This window comes from Bombina bombina, chromosome 6 (assembly GCF_027579735.1).
Source record: "Bombina bombina isolate aBomBom1 chromosome 6, aBomBom1.pri, whole genome shotgun sequence".
Classification (NCBI taxonomy): domain Eukaryota; kingdom Metazoa; phylum Chordata; class Amphibia; order Anura; family Bombinatoridae; genus Bombina; species Bombina bombina.
This window is the reverse complement of record NC_069504.1, coordinates 29,122,469-29,145,308: the sequence shown is the minus strand read 5'-3', so window position 1 is coordinate 29,145,308 and position 22,840 is coordinate 29,122,469. Positions and strand designations below refer to the sequence as shown.

General features: G+C 45.1%; 1 protein-coding gene across 1 annotated transcript in view; it reads right to left on the bottom strand.

The window, feature by feature from the left end:
* Positions 1 to 22,840, bottom strand: part of KCP (kielin cysteine rich BMP regulator) — a 565,655-nt gene that overhangs the window by 39,773 nt on the left and 503,042 nt on the right. The window contains 6 exon segments of the mRNA XM_053716343.1: positions 357 to 499; positions 9,418 to 9,520; positions 13,226 to 13,314; positions 21,318 to 21,417; positions 21,850 to 21,932; positions 22,007 to 22,127. Coding sequence (XP_053572318.1) covers positions 357 to 499; positions 9,418 to 9,520; positions 13,226 to 13,314; positions 21,318 to 21,417; positions 21,850 to 21,932; positions 22,007 to 22,127 — 639 coding nt within the window.

The window sequence follows — 22,840 nt, the reverse complement described above, 5'->3', positions numbered from 1 at the left end:
TGGTTGCCACATGACCCTCTAGATATGCCATGGTTGTCACCTGACCCTCCAGTTGGCCTATGGTAATCCCATAACACACTAGATATCCTATGGTTATTACATGACTCTGGCTATCATATGGTTGTCACATGACCCTCTAGATAAATACCAGTAACTTATTTCACAAGATAATGATATTAAGTTGAAATGGGGTGGGTGTCAGAATAATAAGTATATACTGCATTTATTTGATTACATTTATATTATTTTACATTTTTGGTCCACCCCTCTTGGAAAGTCTTCTGTGGACACACATGTACACAAGTAAAGGGTATATGGTTCTCCCATCCATGTCTATAGTTTTTTTATGATCTCACCGCAGTGCAGCTGACTTGGGGACATCTCTCACTGTGACAGTGAACCTCCCCGGACACACAGGTGCACGCCGTACATTCATCCACCTGCCAGTGCTCATTTGATAGAAACCTCTGACCTTGATACAAGCAGGAGACTTCAGGGGCTGCAGGGGGAAGACAGTGTGTGGTTAACATGACCCCAAAGAACACACATGGATATATAGATTATCAAACAGCATCTGCTGATACCTGCAGAGCCTATGCTGAGCATTAAATAGCAGAGCCTCAACTTAGTATTATTTAGCATTGCCTGATACTTGCAGAGACACAACTGAGTATTATTTAGCATTGTCTAATACCTGCAGAGAAACAATTGAGTATTATTTAGCATTGTCTAATACCTGCAGAGACACAACTGATTATTATTTAGCATTGTCTGATATCTGCAGAGCCTCAACTAAGTATTATTTAGCATTGTCTAATACCTGCAGAGAAACAACTGAGTATTATTTAGCATTGTCTAATACCTGCAGAGAAACAACTGAGTATTATTTAGCATTGTCTGATATCTGCAGAGCCTCAATTAAGTATTATTTAGCATTGTCTGATATCTGCAGAGCCTCAACTAAGTATTATTTAGCATTGTCTGATATCTGCAGAGCCTCAACTAAGTATTATTTAGCATTGTCAGCCTAAGCAAAAGTATAAAATTTGTAAAATTTTAAAAAAGTATGCAGAGAAGACTAAGTTGCAGCCTTGAAAATCTGCTCCACAGAAGCTTCATTTTTAAAAGCCCAAGAAGAGGAGACAGCTCTTGTGGAATGAGCCGTAATTCTCTCAGGAGGCTGCTGACCAGCAGTCTCATAAGCCAAACAAATAATATTTCTAAACCAGAGCGAAAGAGAAGTAGCAGCAGCTTTCTGACCTTTACGTTTTCCAGAAAAACAAACAGGGCAGAAGACTGGTGAAAATCCTTAGTCGCCTGTAAATAGAATTTCAGAGTATACACAACATCCAGGTTGTGCAACAAACATTCCTTATGAGAAGAAGGATTAGGATATAGCAAAGGAGCAACAATTTCCTGGTTAATATTTCTATCTGAAACCACTTTATGAAGAAAACCTAATTTAGTACGAAGAACCGCCTTATCAGCATGAAAGATAAGATAAGGTGAATCATACTGTAAAGCCGAGAGTTACGAGCAGAAGAGATAGCCATAAGAAACAAAACTTTCCAAGATACTGTAACAACTTAATATCAATGGAATGCAATGGCTCAAACAGAGCCTGCTGCAAAAATTTAAGGACAAGATTAAGGCTTCAAGGAGGAGCAACAGACTTAAACACAGGCCTGATTCTGACCAAGGCCTGACAAAAAGATTGCACATTTGGCACATCCGCCAGACGCTTGTGTAACAAAATAGATAATGCTGAAATCTGACCTTTCAGAGAGCTGGCTGATAAACCCTTCTCCAGACCTTCCTGGAGAAAAGACAAAATCCTAGGAAGACTAACCCTACTCCAAGAGTAGCTCTTGGATTTATACCAATAAAGATATTTACGCCATATCTTATGGTAAATCTTTATAGTAACAGGCTTGCGAGTCTGAATCATGGTCTCAATGACCGACTCAGAAAACCCACGTTTAGATAGAACTAAGCCTTCAATCTCCAAGCAGTCAACTTCAGAGAAACGAGATTTGGATGAAGAAATTGACCCTGAATTAACAGGTCCTTCCTCAGAGGAAATCTCCAAGGTGGGAAAGACGACATCTCCACTAGGTCTGCATACCAGATCCTGCGAGGCCAAGCAGGAGCTATTATAATCACTGACGCGCTCTCCTATTTGATATGAGCAATGACTCATGGAAGGAGTGCAAACGGAGGAAACAGGTATGCCAAACTGAAATCCCAAGGAACCGGCAGAGCATCTATCAGAGCGGCCTGTGGATCTCTTGACCTTGAACTGTACCTTGGATGTTTGGCATTCTGCCGAGACGCCATCAGATCCAGCTCTGGGACCCCCATCTGAGGGCTAAGTTGGAGAACAACTCCAGATGGAGTGCCCACTTCCCGGGATGAAAAGTCTGTCTGCTTAGAAAATCCGCTTCCCAGTTGTCCACCCCTGGAATGTGGATGGCAGATAGACAGCAATTGTGAGCTTCCGCCCACTAAACGATCCGAGCCATCTCCTTCATGGCTAAGGAACTCCGTGATCCTCCTTGGTGGTTAATGTAAGCCACTGAGGTGATATTGTCCAACTAGAACCTGATGAACCAGGCTAAGGACAACTGAGGCCAAGCCATTAGAGCATTGTAAATTGCTCTTAACTCCAAAAATGTTTATGGGGAGAGCAGACTACTCCCGAGTCCATAGTCCCTGTGCCCTTAACAAGTCCCAGACTGCTCCCCAGCCCCGCAGGCTAGCATCCAAGGTCACAATCACCCAAGATGGTCTCCAAAAGCATGTGCCCTGAGACAGACCACCATGGGAGTCTTTTGTCGACTGATCTAGATCTATCCTATGAGACAGATCCGCATGATCCCCATTCCATTGCCTGAGCATGCACAACTGCAGAGCTTTCAAATGGAATTGAGCAAAAGGAATGATGTCCATAAAAGCCACCATCAGACCGATTACCTCCATTCATTGAGCCACTGATGGCCGAACCGTAGACTGTAGGGAGAGGCAAGAGGAAATTATTTTGGCTCTCCTGCCCTCTGTCAGAAAAAAATAATTGATATAAAGTCTATTATGGCCCTTATGTAGCTGGAACAAGGGAGCTATTTTACAGATTCACTTTCCATCCGTGGGAATGAAGAAAAGACAACAATATCTCCGTGTGAGATTTTGCTTGTTGAAAAGATGGCACCTGGACCAATATGTTGTCCATGTAGGGCACGACTGCAAATCCCCGAGACTGGATCACTGCCAAGAGAGCCCCAGAACCTTCTGGGAGCTGTGGCAAGGCCAAACGGAAGAGCCACAAATTGAAAGTGTTTGTCCAGAAAGGCAAATCTCAGAAATTTGTGATGATCCTTGTGAACAGGAACATGAAGGTACTTATCCTTTAGGTCTACAGTCGTCATGAATTGACCCTCTTGTACTAACAGAAGAATGGGACTTATAGTTTCCATCTTGAAGGACAGTACTCTGAGAAACTTGTTGAGACACTTCAGGTCTAGAATAGGCCAGAAGGTTCCCTCTTTCTTGGGAACCCCAAACAGATTGGAATAGAAACCTAGACCCTGTTCCTGTACTGGAACTGGAACTATCACTCCCAGGGAGGAATGATCCTGTACACATTTCCAGAACGCCTCTCTTTTTATCTGGTCTGCAGATAATCTTGAGAGGCGGAACCTGCCCCTGGGAGGTAAGGTCTTGAATTCAAAATGGTAACCCTGAGATACTATGTCCACAGGTATTTATGTGTAGTGTGATAGGAGCGCCTAAAGGTGGATTCCTGCTGCTAAAAAAGTTCTTCCCTCAAAGAGAACTAAATGGTGGATAATCTAGTTTATTTAAAAATTCTTATAACACATAAAAACAACAGCAAATGCTTTTCCTAATTAATAAAGGGACATCTCCCTTATACAACACTTATAAAAACAGACTAGAACCATATAATCCTAGAATTCCAGGTATAAAGTAATTAATTCTATAGATAACATATGGCAAGCAACAAATTTCTAAGATAAATGGTGAATTGGATATTTAAAAGGCACAAATGTATCAATCCTAACAGCTTTACAGTTCTTCATTAACAAATATAGTTATAAAGTTACACAGTTACTTTCCTTGGACATATAATTGGCTCAGGTGTGCTGGATAGTTAAAAAGGCAAAAAACAGCCAATATTCTGATTTAGGTGCCAAAGCAATCGTGGTTAATGGAAATGGTTAATTTAACAGATGAATACCTTGATGTCTTTAAAGTTCAGTTTGCGTGTTTTAAAAAACGTAGTGCAAATTAGTGTAGAGGTACCTTAATCTGTCCTGGTTCCAACCGCTGATATTCTTCACTGTGAGGGATTCACAGACTGTTTGTGTGTAAAAATTAACGATATGTTGTTGAAAAGGAATATGTATATATCGTTAATTTTTACCCACTTACAATAATTCTAGATATGGGAATGATAATTCTGATTCTTATATTTTCGTTTCAGTTTAGGTAATTTTAAGTTTGCACGATCTAAATGTATATTATCTAATAAAGGCACTTTAGAATTGAAATATATAAGTTGAATTGTGTGAATGCTAATAAAGCAGAAATGATAAGTTCTCTTCCTTGTGTATCATGTAACTAAATAACAACACAGAAACAATCATTACCAACTTAAATAAAGTCCACCTTTACATTGGAAGCCACACAGGTGTTGATAGAAATCAAAAGGAAATGAAGGAACCAATCAAAACACATTCATACCTTTAAAAAGCCAGAAGCTAGCAGGATAAGCATTCTTGATAAAGCCCAGAAGGGTGAAACGCGTTGAATGGGACCTGCTACACTCTACTAAACTTCATTTACTACTGTCACAAAGCTGTGTGACCCTGCAACTTTAAACTTTTCTCCTGACCCTGCAAGTTAAAATCTACCTTTGGTAACTTCAGGGAATACGGTGTTACTGCTAAACACTGACCAAAGATTTCTTCAAACCTTAAGAAGTCTGAGGGAACCCAGATGAAAACAATATTTGGGCTATAAGAAGAAAGGAAAACAAAAAAAAGGATAACTACATCACCAGAACGGATCATCACCCCTGACCTCTGAATCAAAGAGAAGGTCAGGTGACTTATCAGAAGCACCAGGAACAAACAGTCTGTGAATCCCTCACAGTGAAGAATATCAGCGGTTGCAACCAGGACAGATTAAGGTACCTCTACACTAATTTGCACTACGTTTTTTAAAACATGCAAACTGAACTTTAAAGACATCAAGGTATTCATCTGTTAAATTAACCATTTCCATTAACCACGATTGCTTTGGCACCTAAATCAGAATAACGGCTGTTTTTTGCCTTTTTAACTATCCAGCACACCTGAGCCAATTATATGACCAAGGAAAGTAGCTGTGTAACTTTATAACTGTATTTGTTACTGAAGAACTGTAAAGCTGTTAGGATTGATACATTTGTGCCTTTTAAATATCCAATTCACCATTTATCTTAGAAATTTGTTGCTTGCCATATGTTATCTATAGAATTAATTCCTTTATACCTGGAATTCTAGGATTATATGGTTCTAGTCTGTTTTTATAAGTGTTGTATAAGGGAGACGTCCCTTTATTAATTAGGAAAAGCATTTGCTGTTGTTTTTATGCGTTATAAGAATTTTTAAATAAACTAGATTGTATAAAACATAAATTAGATTGGTATCATCATTTCCTAGCTTTTTTTAGCGCTGCTAAATAAACCCCATTTTTTCTTCTTATACTATGTCCACAGCCCAGGGAACTGGGGCATCTCGTATCCATGCTTGAGAAAACTGAGAAAGTCTGCCCCCACTTGAGCCAATCCCGAATCGGGGGCAATCCCTTCATGCTGATTTAGATTCAGCTGCAGGTTTCCTTGATTGCTTTCCTTTGTTCCAAGACTGACTGGGTTTCCAAGTCGACTTGGACTGATCCTGCTTGGAAGATGAAGGAGAAGACTTTCCTCTGAAGCTATGAAAGGAACGAAAATTATTTTGACGTTCTTTTGGTTTATTTTTCTTTTCTTGTGGAAGAAAAGACCCTTTACCACCCGTGATATCAGAAATGTTCTCTGTCAGACTGGGTCCAAACAAGGTCTTACCCTTGTACGGAATCGCTAGAAGCTTGGACTTAGATGAAACATCGGCTGACCATGACTTCAGCCATAAAGCTCTGCGTGCCAGCACAGTGAAACCAGACATTTTAGCTCTCAATTTAATAACCTGCAAGGAGGCATCAGTAATAAAGAAATTGGCTAACTTAAGAGCCTTAATCCTGTCTTGGATTTCCTCTAAGGGAGTCTACCTGAAGAGAGTCGGACAAGGCATCGAACCAATAGGCTGCCGCGCTAGTCACAGTGGCAATACACACTGCAGGCTGTCATTGGAGACCTTGATGAACATATATTTTCTTTAAATAGGCCCCCAGCTTCTTGTCCATAGGATTCTTAAAGGAGCAGCTATTCTCGATAGGAATATTAGTCTTCTTAGCCAGAGTGGAAATGGCTAAGGAACCGTTTGCCATGACTCTTTAGTGGAGTCAGCAACAGGAAACATACTTTTAAAGATAGGAGATGGTGAGAAAGGTATCCCAGGTCTCTCTCATTCCTGTGTTATAATCTGCGTGGCACGGTCTGGCACAGGAAATGCCTCCACAGATGAAGGAACATCAAAGTATCTATTGACACTAGACTTCTTAGGGTTGACAACAGTAGAATTATCGGAGTTGTCCAAGGTAGCTAAAACCTCCTTTAAAAGGACACAGAGGTGTTCTAGCTTAAATCTGAAGGATACAACTTCAGCATCAGATGAAAGAATTATACTGTACGAATCTGAAATTTCACCCTCAGAGGTAACCAACGTATCTTCCTCATCAGACTTTTGAGAAAGAGCAACTCGGGTAGCCTAAACTGGAGCAGAAACCTTACTATCTGATTCATTACATTTTCTATTGCGTTTACCCTGCAGCATGGGAAAGGCAGCTAATGCCTCAGATAAAGCAGAAGATACCTGGGCAGCAAATTCTGCTGGCAAATAAACTCCTCCAGGAGATTGAGAGGAACTGCAGGGCACTGCATGTGATATTACTAAGGTTTGGGACGGTTGAGGAGGAAGCTGTGGCAAAACCTGAACAGCATCATCCTGAGAGACAGTTGGCTCAGAGACAAAAAGTTTATCTTTATTTTTTAACGTCCTCTCTATACATGAGGAACAAAATTGCAAAGGCGGCACAACTTGATTATCCAACAAAAGGATACACATATCCATAGGAACAGGATCCTGATCCATGATGCTTGAAACAAAAACAAAACAAAAAATTAACAAGGCACTGGTTAACCCCTTCAGTGACAGTCTCCTAGCCCCAGAAGACAAAAAAGGAACTTACCTGCACATGTAGCTGTCCGGCAGGAGGACAGCTTACTCGGTATGAAAGAAAGCCGCTCCTTATAAAGATCTGTGAAAAAAGAAAGAACAGAGCAAACCTACTCTGGCTTTCTATACAAGGGCAGCAAACTGCTAGGAAAACACAGTGAAGCCCACTTCACAAGTTCCTAACTGCTTAAAAGCCACCACTACCCTACTGAAGAGATTAACGTGGAGTATGGCTAAACCGAGACTTGAAAGAGAAAGATCAGAGTAATCCTACTCCGGCTTTGTGAGGTAAATAATCCAATTTTCTTCAGACACCAAACTTACCTCCTCCATGCACCAAGGCAAAGAGAATGACTAGGGTTTGTGGGAAGGGAAGTGATGCTTAACAGTTTGACTGTGGTGCTATTTGCCTCCTCCTGCTGGCCAGGAGTGATATTACCAACAGTAATTGATGACGTTGTGGACTCACCATATCTTAGGAAAAAAGACAACATTTTCCAGACAAATACAGGGGGAATTGAGGGCCCTGTTCCCCTGGGAATTTACAATCTAGATGAGTAGGAAGATGGGAAACAGGAGGTGGGGACTGCAAATGTAAGAATGAGTGAAATTTATTTGTTACTGAGTCAGTTGATAAGCTTCTCTGAACAAAAAGATTTTTAGGGAGCGTTTAAAGGACAGGTTAGGGGAAAGTCTGACAGCTCAAGGAAATGCGCTCCAGAGGGTTGGTGCCGCACAAGAGAAGTCCTGTAGTCTAGCATGGGAGGATGTAATGGTAGAGGATGCAAGGAGCAGGTCATTGTTTGGATCTTAGGGGGCAGTCTAGAGTATATTTGTTGATGAGTGAGGACAGGTAGGGTGGGGCAGCATTGGTGAGGGCTTTGTAGGTCAGGGTGAGAAAAATTTTAATTTTACTCTGCTGTGAATGGGAAGTCAGTAAGGGGACTCACAGAGAGGTGCAGCAGATACAGAGTGATGGGAGAGGTGGATTAGCCTAGCAGAGGCATTAAAGATGGATTGAAGGGGGGAGAGGTGGGAGAGAGGGAGGCTAGTTAGTAGGTTATTACAGAAGTCAAGTAGGGAAATTAATAGGGAGTGGATTAGCTGTTTAGTAGTTTCAAAGTTGTCAAGGAATTGGGAGGTTGGTCCATGGGGGGCAATAGATAACTGCCACTCAGAGAGAGGGGGAGAACAGGCAAATGCAGTGGACTTCAAAGGAAGAAAAGGAGAGAGATGGAAATGGAGATAGGTATTGATAGGAGCAGGAGGGGGGAGAGTAAGATCCCAACACCACCACCATGTCTCTCACCTGGCCTAGGTGTGTGGCTAAAGTGTGTGAGAGCAGCAATGGAAGCAGTTTCAGTAATTGCTTAAAGGTTGAAAGCGTTGGAAACAAACAGGGAGTGAACAGTTGTAAGTTTGTTACAGATGGAGCGAGAATTCCAGAGGGCACATGAAAAGAGAGGGGATAAGCGCTATGGGTTAATGGAGATGTGATTGTTAGTATTGCATGGCCTGGTGATCGCTGTAGGGCCAAGGTTAGGAGAGACGTCACCAACAGCAAACAGTAGTAGGAGTGTGAGTGACAGAAGGTGAGAGTGAGACTTGCAGGAGCGGGTATGATTAGACACAGGAGAGTTTGATGGGGAAGTATTTCTAAGGAGACAGGGTAGTTCGTGAGAGGACAGCATAGGGGATGAGAGGAGGGAGGGTGAGATATGGATAGTGTCGGGGTTGTTATTGTTATAGGGATATGCAGTTAGTTTTAGGAGAAGGGCAGACAGAAAGATAAGAAAAGTTATAGAGAACATTGTGCAGGTGTATAGTTAGTAAGGATTACCTGTTAGTGGGGTCTGCATTTTCCCCCTCCAATTTCTAACTCCAATTAGTAACTCTGCCACTTGTAATATAGAGCAGAGAGCTGCACTCATCTGATTGGTATGTATGGAGTGCCGCTTCTCAATGACACCCATAATAGAATTGATTTCCTTGTCTTGATACCTGGGGTATTTATGACACTCACCTTGGCACACGTGGCAGCAAGTGCCAGGGTTCCGGACCCTCATCTTTCCCTGCTGGCACTGGGTCGGAGGGCACTCCTCAATCTGACAGTCCACATGTCCCAACTGAAAAAAATGTATCCTATTTATTATTTTACAGATCAAGGTTTGTCTGTGTGTACAGCTGTGTGTGTCTGTGAGCACAGAGCATGTGTCAGTGTGTGCAGAGCTGTATGTGTGTTTGTGTGTGCGTGCTGAGCAGTATGTGTGTGTGTGTGTGTGCAGAGCAGTATGTCTGTGTGTGCAGAGCAGTATGTCTGTGTGTGCAGAGCAGTATGTGTGTGTGTGTGTGCAGAGCTATATGTGTGTGTGTGTGTGTGTGCAGAGCTATATGTGTGTGTGTGCAGAGCAATATGTGTGTGTGTGCAGAGCAGTATGTGTGTGTGTGTGTGTGTGTGTGTGTGCAGAGCAGTATGTGTGTGTATGTGCAGAGCAGTATGTGTGTGTGTGCAGAGCAGTATGTGTGTGTGTGCAGAGCAGTATGTGTGTGTGTGTGCAGATCAGTATGTGTGTGTGTGTGCAGATCAGTATGTGTGTGTATGTGCAGATCAGTATGTGTGTGTATGTGCAGAGCAGTATGTGTGTGTGTGCAGAGCAGTATGTGTGTGTGTGTGCAGATCAGTATGTGTGTGTGTGTGCAGATCAGTATGTGTGTGTATGTGCAGATCAGTATGTGTGTGTATGTGCAGAGCAGTGTGTGTGTATGTGCATGTGTGTGTGTGCAGATCAGTATGTGTGTGTGTGTGCAGATCAGTATGTGTGTGTATGTGCAGAGCAGTGTGTGTGTATGAGCATGTGTGTGTGTGCAGAGCAGTATGTGTGTGAGGAATAGAAGAAAATAGAGGGGAGCCTCATGTGTAGGATCAACAGATATAAAAATCAGTAATAACAGTAGTAGAGCCAAATGGGTACTCACACACTTCACAAGCACACCAATGTGCTGGTAGTAGCAGGCTGCAGATTCAAATAGGTGTGGCAGCTCACCTCTCAGGTAGTACTGTGATGCTGGAGATGGAAAAGGAGACACAGAAAAAAAGCACTACATGTGCAGACTGTTAAAAATATAACAAACAATATTTTCAGTGGTACAGATGGTTACTCACATACTCCATGAGCACACTTATGTGCTGGTAGGAACAAGCTGCAAATTTTAGGCAGGTGTAGCAGCTCACCCCAGATCAGATTTCTTAATGCTGTAATCAAATGGCTCCAATAGGTAAAACAAAGTCCCAAAAAGGTAGAGAGACTCTTATGTATCAGCAGGGCAGTAGGTAGGTAAAGATATCCACTCAAAGGCGTATTTCCAGTAAAATACACATATTTATTAAAAACAAAAGTTAAAAAACACAACAGAACAATTGCTGTGTTAGGTGGATAAAAAAGGGGTTAACAGTGACCCCAATAATGCAATGCGTTTCTCGGTTTTGCACCGTTTCATCAGGCATAAAATTGTTCACTGTTAACCCCTTTTTTATCCACCTAACACAGCAATTGTTCTGTTGTGTTTTTTTAACTTTTGTTTGTAATAAATATTTGTATTTTACTGGAAATACGCCTTTGAGTGGATATCTTTACCTACCTACTGCCCTGCTGATACATAAGAGTCTCTCTACCTTTTTGGGACTTTGTTTTACCTATTGGAGCCATTTGATTACAGCATTAAGAAATCTGATCTGGGGTGAGCTGCTACACCTGCCTAAAATTTGCAGCTTGTTCCTACCAGCACATAAGTGTGCTCATGGAGTATGTGAGTAACCATCTGTACCACTGAAAATATTGTTTGTTATATCTTTAACAGTCTGCACATGTAGTGCTTTTTTTCTGTGTCTCCTTTTCCATCTCCAGCATCACAGTACTACCTGAGAGGTGAACTGCCACACCTATTTGAATCTGCAGCCTTCTACTACCAGCACATTGGTGAGCTTGTGAAGTGTGTGAGTACCCATTTGGCTCTACTACTGTTATTACTGATTCTTATATCTGTTGATTCTACACATGAGGCGCCCCTCTATTTTCTTCTATTCCTCATAGTTATACCCGGACCAGTCGGCGAGGAGGAGGCAGCCACCACAGGGCTTTTCCACTTGGTTTTGAAAAGGACTTATTTTTGCCTTGATTTTGTAATTATATTTGGACTTCCCTCATTTGAGAGGATTTTATTTCATTTTTCTTTTATTTTGTTTTATTTTTTTATTTGTATTGTATACAAAATTACCAATGTGCATTTTTTAAAGAGTATATAGATTAATATCACTATCTATATTATCACTAGCGTCCCCTTACTTTGCTGTAAGGCTATATATACGCAGTATGTGTGTGTGTGCAGAGCTATATGTGTGTGTGTGTGCAGAGCTATATGTGTGTGTGTGTGCAGAGCAGTATGTGTGTGTATGTGCAGAGCTATATGTGTGTGTGTGCAGAGCTATATGTGAGTGTGTGCAGAGCAGTATGTGTGTGTGTATGTGCAGAGCAGTATGTGTGTGTGTGCAGAGCAGTATGTGTGTGTGTGCAGAGCTATATGTGTGTGTGTGCAGAGCTATATGTGAGTGTGTGCAGAGCAGTATGTGTGTGTGTATGTGCAGAGCAGTATGTGTGTGTGTATGTGCAGAGCAGTATGTGTGTGTGTGTGCAGAGCAGTATGTGTGTGTGTGCAGAGCTATATGTGTGTGTGCAGAGCAGTATGTGTGTATGTGTAGAGCGGTATGTGTGTGTGTGCAGAGCTATATGTGTGTGTGTGCTGAGCAGTATGTGTGTGTGCTGAGCAGTATATGAGTGTGTATGAGTGTGTGCAGTGCAGTATGTGTGTGCAGAGCAGTATGTGTGTGCAGTGTGTGTTGAGCAGTGTGTGTCTTTATGCACAGAGCATGTGTCAGTGTGTGCAGAGCTATATGTGTGTGTGCAGAACAGTATGTGTGTGTGTGTGTGCTGAGCAGTATGTGAGTCTGTTCTGAGCAGTATGTGAGTGTGTTCTGAGCAGTATATGAGTGTGTGCTGAGCAGTATATGAGTGTGTGCAGAGCAGTATATGAGTGTGTGCAGAGCAGTATATGAGTGTGTGCTGAGCAGAATATGAGTGTGTGCAGAGCAGTATATGAGTGTGTGCAGAGCAGTATATGACCGTGTGCTGAGCAGTGAGTGTGTGTAGAGCAGTATATGACTGTGTGCAGAGCAGTGAGTGTGTGCAGAGCAGTATATGAGTGTGTGCTGAGCAGTATGAGTGTGTGCAGAGCAGTATATTAGTGTGTGCTGAGCAGTGAGTGTGTGCTGAGCAGTATATGAGTGTGTGCAGAGCAGTGAGTGTGTGCAGAGCAGTGAATGTGTGCAGAGCAGTGAGTGTGTGTTGAGCAGTATATGAGTGTGTGCAGAGCAGTATATAAGTGTGTGCAGAGCAGTATATGAGTGTGTGCAGAGCAGTGAGTGTGTGCAGAGCAGTATATGAGTGTGTGCAGAGCAGTGAGTGTGTGCAGAGCAGTATATGAGCATGTGCTGAGCAGTATATGGGTGTGTGCAGAGCAGTATATGAGTGTGTGCAGAGCAGTATATGAGTGTGTGCAGAGCAGTATATGAGTGTGTGCTGAGCAGTATATGGGTGTGTGCAGAGCAGTATATGGGTGTGTGCAGAGCAGTATATGTGTGTGTGCAGAGCAGTATATGTGTGTGTGCAGAGCAGTGAGTGTGTGCAGAGCAGTATATGAGTGTGTGCAGAGCAGTGAGTGTGTGTTGAGCAGTATGTATGAATAGGGTAACGTGTCTCACTGTGTGCTGCACTTACAGTACAGGTGCAAGTGACACACGGATCTTGTCTGTCTGTCCAGGATTCTCCATCTGAAACTCTCCGGCCCTCCAGTTCCACCACACATTCTGCAGGGTAAGGAAGAATTTCAGTGTGACACTCATTGTGGTTATAAGAGTGTTCTGAGTGGGATTCCCTGGTGTGAAATATAGTGTGTGTTTGTGGGGAGAAAGTGTCAGGTATAAAAGGCTCATGCTAACAAAGAGTTAATGGTACTCGGGAGTGTCAGGCAGTGAGAAAGAGGGTGTGTGAGAGAGGCTGGGAGAAAGGGGGAACAAGATAGTGAGAGAGTGTGAAAGAAAGAGGCTGTGTGAGAGAAAGGCTGAGCGAAAGGGGGAACAAGATAGTGAGAGAGCGTGAGAGAAAAAGAGGATGAGAGAGGGAGAGAAAGAAAGGGTGATAGAGATTGTGAGAAAAAGAGACTGAGAGAGAGTGTGAGAGAGAATGTGAGAGAGAAAGGCTGAGAGAAAGGGGGAGCAAGATAGTGAGAGAGAAAAAAGGGTGAGAGAGATTGTGTGTGTGTGTGAGTGTGAGAGAGAGAGAGAGAGAGAGGGAGGGAGAGAGAGTGAGAGAAAGGGAGGGTGAGAGAGAGTGTGTGTGAGTGAGTGAGTGAGAGAGAGAGAGAGAGAGGGAGAGAGAGAGAGTAAGAGAAAGGGAGGGTGAGAGAGAGTGGTGTGTGAGTGAGTGAGAGAGAGAGAGAAAGAGAGAGAGGGAGAGAGAGTAAGAGAAAGAGAGTGTGAGAGAGAGATCATAAGGACAGGGGTTAGCATAAGAGCAAACAGATGGTAGTATAAGATTATGGGGCAGATGACAGGTAGCGTAAGGAGATGGGGGCATTAGGTGAGGTGGCAGCATAAGAGCAGAGGGATGGTACAGTTAGGACAGAGGGATGGTACTGTTAGGGCACAAGGATGGTATTGTTAGGACAGAGGGAGGGTACAGTTAGGGCAGAGGGAGGGTACAGTTAGGGCAGAGGGAGGGTACAGTTAGGGCAGAGGGATGGTACAGTTAGGGCAGAGGGATGGTACAGTTAGGGCAGAGGGATGGTACTGTTAGGGCAGAGGGATGGTACAGTTAGGGCAGAGGGAGGGTACAGTTAGGGCAGAGGGATGGTACAGTTAGAGCAGAGGGATGGTACAGTTAGAGCAGAGGGATGGTACAGTTAGGGCAGAGGGATGGTACAGTTAGAGCAGAAGGATGGTACAGTTAAGGGCAGAGGGATGGTACTGTTAGGGCAGAGGAATGGTACTGTTAGAGCAGAGAGATGGTATTTTTAGGACAGAGGGATGGTACAGTTAGGACAGAGGGATGGTACAGTTAGGACAGAGGGATGGTACTGTTAGGGCAGAGGGATGGTATTTTTAGGACAGAGGGATGGTATTGTTAGGACAGAGGGATGGTACAGTTAGGACAGAGGGATGGTACAGTTAGGACAGAGGGATGGTACAGTTAGGGCAGAGGAATGGTACAGTTAGGGCAGAGGGATGGTACTGTTAGGGCAGAGGGATGGTACAGTTAGGGCAGAGGGATGGCACAGTTAGGGCACAGGGATGGTACTGTTAGGGCACAGGGATGGTACTGTTAGGGCACAGGGATGGTACAGTTAGGGATGGTACAGTTAGGGCAGGGGGATGGTACAGTTAGGGCTCAGGGATGGTACAGTTAGGGCAGAGGGATGGTACTGTTAGGCAGAAGGATGGTAAAGTTAGGGCAGAGGGATGGTACAGTTAGGGCAGAGGGATGGTACTGTAAGGGCAGAGGAATGGTACTGTTAGGGCAGAGGAATTGTACTGTTAGGGCAGAGGGATGGTACTGTTAGGACAGAGGGATGGTCCAGTTAGGGCAGAGGGATGGTACTGTTAGGTCAGAGGGATGGTATTGTTAGGGCAGAGGGATGGTACTGTTAAGGCAGATGGATGGTACTGTTAGGGCAGAGGGATGGTACTGTTAGGGCAGAGGGATGGTACACTTAGGGCAGAGGGATGGTACAGTTAGGGCAGATGGATGGTACTGTTAGGGCAGAGGGATGGTACTGTTAGGGCAGAGGGATGGTACTGTTAGGGCAGAGGGATGTGTGTGTGTGTAAGTGAGAGAGAGAGAGAGAGAGAGAGAGAGAGAGAGGGAGAGAGAGTAAGAGAAAGAGAGGGTGAGAGAGAGATCATAAGGACAGGGGTTAGCATAAGAGTAAACAGATGGTAGTATAAGATTATGGGGCAGATGACAGGTAGCGTAAAGAGATTACAGTTAGGGTACAAGGATGAAATTGGTACTGTTAGGGCAGAGGGATGGTACTGTTAGGGCAGAGGGGTGGTACTGTTAGGGCAGAGGGATGGTACACTTAGGGCAGAGGGATGGTACAGTTAGGGCAGAGGGATGGTACAGTTAGGGCAGAGGGATGGTACTGTTAGGGCAGATGGATGGTACTGTTAGGGCAGAGGGCTGGTACACTTAGGGCAGAGGGATGGTACAGTTGGGTCAGAGGGATTGTATTGTTAGGACAGAGGTATGGTACAGTTAGGGCAGAGGGATGGTACTGTTAGGGCAGAGGGATGGTATTGTTAGGGCAGAGGGATGGTACACTTAGGGCAGAGGGATGGTACAGTTAGGGCAGAGGGATGGTACAGTTAGGGCAGAGGGATGGTACTGTTAGGGCAGATGGATGGTACTGTTAGGGCAGAGGGATGGTACTATTAGGGCAGAGGGCTGGTACACTTAGGGCAGAGGGATGGTACAGTTGGGTCAGAGGGATTGTATTGTAAGGACAGAGGTATGGTACAGTTAGGGCAGAGGGATGGTACTGTTAGGGCAGAGGGATGGTATTGTTAGGGCAGGGGGGTGGTACAGTTAGGGCAGAGGGATGGTAATGTTAGAGCAGAGGGATGGTACTGTTAGGGCAGAGGGATGGTCCAGTTAGGGCAGAGGGATGGTACTGTTAGGTCAGAGGGATGGTATTGTTAGGGCAGAGGGATGGTATTGTTAGGGCAGAGGGATGGTACTGTTAAGGCAGATGGATGGTACTGTTAGGGCAGAGGGATGGTACAGTTAGGGCAGAGGGATGGTACAGTTAGGGCAGAGGAATGGTACAGTTAGGGCAGAGGAATGGTACAGTTAGGGCAGAGGAATGGTACAGTTAGGGCAGAGGAATGGTACAGTTAGGGTAGAGGGATGGTACTGTTAGGGCAGAGGGATGGTATTGAGAGAGAGAGAGGGGGAGAGAGAGAGAGTAAGAGAAAGAGGGGTTAGCATAAGAGTAAACAGATGGTAGTATAAGATTATGGGGCAGATGACAGGTAGCGTAAGGAGATTACAGTTAGGGTACAAGGATGATATTGGTACTGTTAGGGCAGAGGGATGGTACTGTTAGGGCAGAGGGATGGTCCAGTTAGGGCAGAGGGATGGTACTGTTAGGTCAGAGGGATGGTATTGTTAGGGCAGAGGGATGGTATTGTTAGGGCAGAGGGATGGTACTGTTAAGGCAGATGGATGGTACTGTTAGGGCAGAGGGATGGTACAGTTAGGGCAGAGGGATGGTACAGTTAGGGCAGAGGAATGGTACAGTTAGGGCAGAGGAATGGTACAGTTAGGGCAGAGGAATGGTACAGTTAGGGTAGAGGGATGGTACTGTTAGGGCAGAGGGATGGTACAGTTAGGGCAGAGGGATGGTACAGTTAGGGCAGATGGATGGTACTGTTAGGGCAGAGGGATGGTACAGTTAGGGCAGATGGATGGTACTGTTAGGGCAGATGGATGGTACTGTTAGGGCAGAGGGATGGTACTGTTAGGGCAGAGGGATGGTACTGTTAGGGCAGAGGGATGTGTGTGTGTGTGAGAGAGAGAGAGAGAGAGAGAGAGAGAGAGAGAGAGGGGGAGAGAGAGAGAGTAAGAGAAAGAGGGGTTAGCATAAGAGTAAACAGATGGTAGTATAAGATTATGGGGCAGATGACAGGTAGCGTAAGGAGATTACAGTTAGGGTACAAGGATGATATTGGTACTGTTAGGGCAGAGGGATGGTACTGTTAGGGCAGAGGGGTGGTACTGTTAGGGCAGAGGGATGGTACACTTAGGGCAGAGGGATGGTACAGTTAGGGCAGAGGGGTGGTACTGTTAGGGCAGAGGGGTGGTACTGTTAGGGCAGAGGGATGGTACACTTAGGGCAGAGGGATGGTACAGTTAGGGCAGAGGGATGGTACAGTTAGGGCAGAGGGATGGTACTGTTAGGGCAGAGGGATGGTATTGTTAGGGCAGAGGGATGGTACAGTTAGGGCAGATGGATGGTATTATTAGGGCAGATGGATGGTACTGTTAGGGCAGAGGGATGGTACTATTAGGGCAGAGGGCTGGTACACTTAGGGCAGAGGGATGGTACAGTTGGGTCAGAGGGATTGTATTGTAAGGACAGAGGTATGGTACAGTTAGGGCAGAGGGATGGTACTGTTAGGGCAGAGGGATGGTATTGTTAGGGCAGGGGGGTGGTACAGTTAGGGCAGAGGGATGGTAATGTTAGAGCAGAGGGATGGTACTGTTAGGGCAGAGGGATGGTCCAGTTAGGGCAGAGGGATGGTACTGTTAGGTCAGAGGGATGGTATTGTTAGGGCAGAGGGATGGTATTGTTAGGGCAGAGGGATGGTACTGTTAAGGCAGATGGATGGTACTGTTAGGGCAGAGGGATGGTACAGTTAGGGCAGAGGAATGGTACAGTTAGGGCAGAGGAATGGTACAGTTAGGGCAGAGGAATGGTACAGTTAGGGTAGAGGGATGGTGTGTGTGAGAGAGAGAGAGAGAGAGAGAGGGGGAGAGAGAGAGAGTAAGAGAAAGAGGGGTTAGCATAAGAGTAAACAGATGGTAGTATAAGATTATGGGGCAGATGACAGGTAGCGTAAGGAGATTACAGTTAGGGTACAAGGATGATATTGGTACTGTTAGGGCAGAGGGATGGTACTGTTAGGGCAGAGGGATGGTCCAGTTAGGGCAGAGGGATGGTACTGTTAGGTCAGAGGGATGGTATTGTTAGGGCAGAGGGATGGTATTGTTAGGGCAGAGGGATGGTACTGTTAAGGCAGATGGATGGTACTGTTAGGGCAGAGGGATGGTACAGTTAGGGCAGAGGGATGGTACAGTTAGGGCAGAGGAATGGTACAGTTAGGGCAGAGGAATGGTACAGTTAGGGCAGAGGAATGGTACAGTTAGGGTAGAGGGATGGTACTGTTAGGGCAGAGGGATGGTACAGTTAGGGCAGAGGGATGGTACAGTTAGGGCAGATGGATGGTACTGTTAGGGCAGAGGGATGGTACAGTTAGGGCAGATGGATGGTACTGTTAGGGCAGATGGATGGTACTGTTAGGGCAGAGGGATGGTACTGTTAGGGCAGAGGGATGGTACTGTTAGGGCAGAGGGATGTGTGTGTGTGAGAGAGAGAGAGAGAGAGAGAGAGAGAGGGGGAGAGAGAGAGAGTAAGAGAAAGAGGGGTTAGCATAAGAGTAAACAGATGGTAGTATAAGATTATGGGGCAGATGACAGGTAGCGTAAGGAGATTACAGTTAGGGTACAAGGATGATATTGGTACTGTTAGGGCAGAGGGATGGTACTGTTAGGGCAGAGGGGTGGTACTGTTAGGGCAGAGGGATGGTACACTTAGGGCAGAGGGATGGTACAGTTAGGGCAGAGGGGTGGTACTGTTAGGGCAGAGGGGTGGTACTGTTAGGGCAGAGGGATGGTACACTTAGGGCAGAGGGATGGTACACTTAGGGCAGAGGGATGGTACAGTTAGGGCAGAGGGATGGTACTGTTAGGGCAGAGGGATGGTATTGTTAGGGCAGAGGGATGGTACAGTTAGGGCAGATGGATGGTATTATTAGGGCAGATGGATGGTACAGTTAGGGCAGAGGGATGGTACAGTTAGGGCAGAGGGATGGTACTGTTAGGGCAGAGGGATGGTACTGTTAGAGCAGAGGGATGGTACTGTTAGGGCAGAGGGATGGTACTGTGAGGGCAGAGGGATGGTACTGTTAGGGCAGAGGGATGGTACTGTTAGGGCAGAGGGATGGTACAGTTAGGGCAGAGGGATGGTACAGTTAGGGCAGATGGATGGTACTGTTAGGGCAGAGGGATGGTACTGTTAGGGCAGAGGGATGGTATTGTTAGGGCAGAGGGATGGTATTGTTAGGGCAGAGGGATGGTACTGTTAGGGCAGATGGATGGTATTATTAGGGCAGATGGATGGTACTGTTAGGGCAGAGGGATGGTACTGTTAGGGCAGAGGGATGGTATTGTTAGGGCAGAGGGATGGTACAGTTAGGGCAGAGGGATGGTACAGTTAGGGCAGAGGAATGGTACTGTTAGAGCAGAGGGATGGTACTGTTAGGGCAGAGGGATGGTCCAGTTAGGGCAGAGGGATGGTACTGTTAGGTCAGAGGGATGGTACTGTTAGGGCAGAGGGATGGTACTGTTAGGGCAGAGGGATGGTATTATTAGGGCAGAGGAATGGTACTGTTAGGGCAGAGGGATGGTGCAGTTAGGGCAGAGGAATGGTACAGTTAGGGCAGAGGGATGGTATTGTTAGGTCAGAGGGATGGTATTGTTAGGGCAGAGGGATGGTATTGTTAGGGCAGATGGATGGTACTATTAGGGCAGATGGATGGTACTGTTAGGGCAGAGGGTTGGTATTGTTAGGGCAGAGGGATGGTACTGTTAGGTCAGAGGGATGGTACTATTAGGGCAGAGGGATGGTATTGTTAGGCAAGAGGGATGGTACAGTTAGGTCAGAAGGATGGTACTATTAGGGCAGAGGGATGGTGTTGTTAGGACAGAGGGATGGTACAGTTAGGTCAGAGGGATGGTATTGAGAGAGAGAGAGGGGGAGAGAGAGAGAGTAAGAGAAAGAGGGGTTAGCATAAGAGTAAACAGATGGTAGTATAAGATTATGGGGCAGATGACAGGTAGCGTAAGGAGATTACAGTTAGGGTACAAGGATGATATTGGTACTGTTAGGGCAGAGGGATGGTACTGTTAGGGCAGAGGGGTGGTACTGTTAGGGCAGAGGGATGGTACACTTAGGGCAGAGGGATGGTACAGTTAGGGCAGAGGGATGGTACAGTTAGGGCAGAGCGATGGTACTGTTAGGGCAGAGGGATGGTACAGTTAGGGCAGAGGGATGGTACAGTTAGGGCAGAGGGATGGTATTGTTAGGGCAGAGGGATGGTATTGTTAGGGCAGAGGGATGGTACAGTTAGGGCACAGGGATGGTACTGTTAGGGCAGAGGGATGGTACTGTTAGAGCAGAGGGATGGTACTGTTAGAGCAGAGGGATGGTAAAGTTAGGGCAGAGGGATGGTACTGTTAGATCAGAGGGATGGTACTGTTAGGGCAGAGGGATGGTACTGTTAGGACAGAGGGATGGTACTGTTAGGGCACAAGGATCGTACTATTAGGGCAGAGGGATGGAACTGTTAGGGCAGAGGGATGGTACTGTTAGGGCACAAGGATGGTACTGTTAGGGCACAAGGATGGTACAGTTAGGGCACAGGTATGGTACAGTTAGGGCACAGGTATGGTACAGTTAGGGCACAAGGATGGTACAGTTAGGGCACAAGGATGGTACTGTTAGGGCACAAGGATGGTACTGTTAGGGCAGAGGGATGGTACTGTTAGGGCAGAGGGATGGTACAGTTAGGGCACAAGGATGATACAGTACAGTTAGGGCACAAGGATGGTACAGTTAGGGCAGAGGGATGGTACAGTTAGGGCACAAGGATGGTACAGTCAGGGCACAAGGATGGTACAGTCAGGGCACAAGGATGGTACAGTTAGGGCAGAGGGATGGTATTGTTAGGGTACAAGGATGGTACAGTTAGGGCACAAGGATGGTACACTTAGGGCACAAAGATAATATTGTTAGGGCAGAGGGAGGGCATTATAAGGGTTTGGAGAGGAAAATAAAGGTAGAGGGATATGAGCTACAGTTAAATGACGAATAATACAGAGTAAGGTATCAGCACAAATAATGAGGAATACAAATAAAACAACAGATATTCAGCTGTAATAGATTTTGCTGCACAGTGCACACAGTTCTCACCTTTGCATGCAGGGCAGCAGGCGCCATGAGGGCTAAACTGCTCTGCACGTGGGCAGCTCAGGCTGGGGCAGGGACGATGCACACAAACCCATGTCAGATCCTGGATGAGCAATAAATATCGATACATCAACAAGAGAAGGATGCAGAGTGACACTCATTACACCTTACACCAATCAGTGTTTAATGGGGAACAATACAGGAAACACAATTATGGTTTAAGGTATACAAGTGGGACGTAAAACAAAACTTAGTCTTCTATGTCTTTAAGTTATCTAGAAAAACAGATTAGCTACTGGCGTAGTAGGAGGGGCTTGGTCTAGGTATTTCCAGAGCCATTTATTTCCTTGCTCTCACTCCTTACTTTGCAGGGCTGTGGGCTTCTTCTGTTATTACCAGTTACAGTAGGTTTGCCCCTGCTGAAGGGCTCAGAACATTACTTCCTTTTGGTCATTTGTTATTTAATGTGCAAACAACATTGTAGAAACCATAAACAGCCTCTTCTACGTTTTATCAGTCAAGCATATCCCCATACCTTGCAGTGGCACGTGTAGCAGGGATCATCTGTGGCCTGGATCTCACTACCCACCATGGAGTCTGTGCAGTTACTTAGGGCCTCTGTGAACACAGTAAAGCAGAGGTCAGCATGAGCTTAAAGCCTTCCCCATTGGGCTGTGGCGCGTTATACTCACGGGCACAGGTGGCGCAGCACTGCCCAGGAGCTGGGGACAAGATGTGGCTTATAGGACAGTCAAGAAGGCTGGGGCACTGCTTTCTGCTGCAGCGTCTGTACTGGCGGCCATCAGGCAAGTTCTGCGCACGAAAGGAGAGAACTCTGTTATAAACTAGGAATATACAGACAAAAGCATCTGTAGTGTAGGATCGTCTAGATTTTATTAAACAGATTTATACCTTTACTACTCAAAGCAGCATTTAAATGTAAAAGACAACCATAAACACGCCATTAAAGAATCACAGATAGACGGTTTTGTACATTTATGAGGATGGTGACTTACAGACACATCCTTAACAGGGGTAGGACCAGCTAAAATGAAATAAATAATAAGATGATGAATCTATAAGTGAGGGCCGAAAGATAATAATAATTTATCCTTTTATTTACGGGATCTGAAATAGGATCCAGATCTCTAAGCGAGAACAAGCAAGACCATCAGGTCTATATAGAAGGACAATGCCAGTAAGCGGTATCCATTAGAAACCACTGTCAGGCAAAACCCCTTCATGCTTCTGTTTTTCACAATATTTTATAGGTTACATAGGCTGAAAGAAAGCCATAAAAGTAGTTATCAATTTTATTAAGGGGACTGTATATACCAATTTTCATATAACTGCATGTAACAGGCACTTCTATAAAGAAGAATATGCATAGATATTGATATAAAAAAACAGTATAAAACATTTTTAAAAACAAACATAAAAGCTCACAAAGTTGATGAGGTTAGGCTGGGACACCCACTGAAATAGGTTGAGAAAGCACCCCCTGCATATGACAAGACCCATGATAC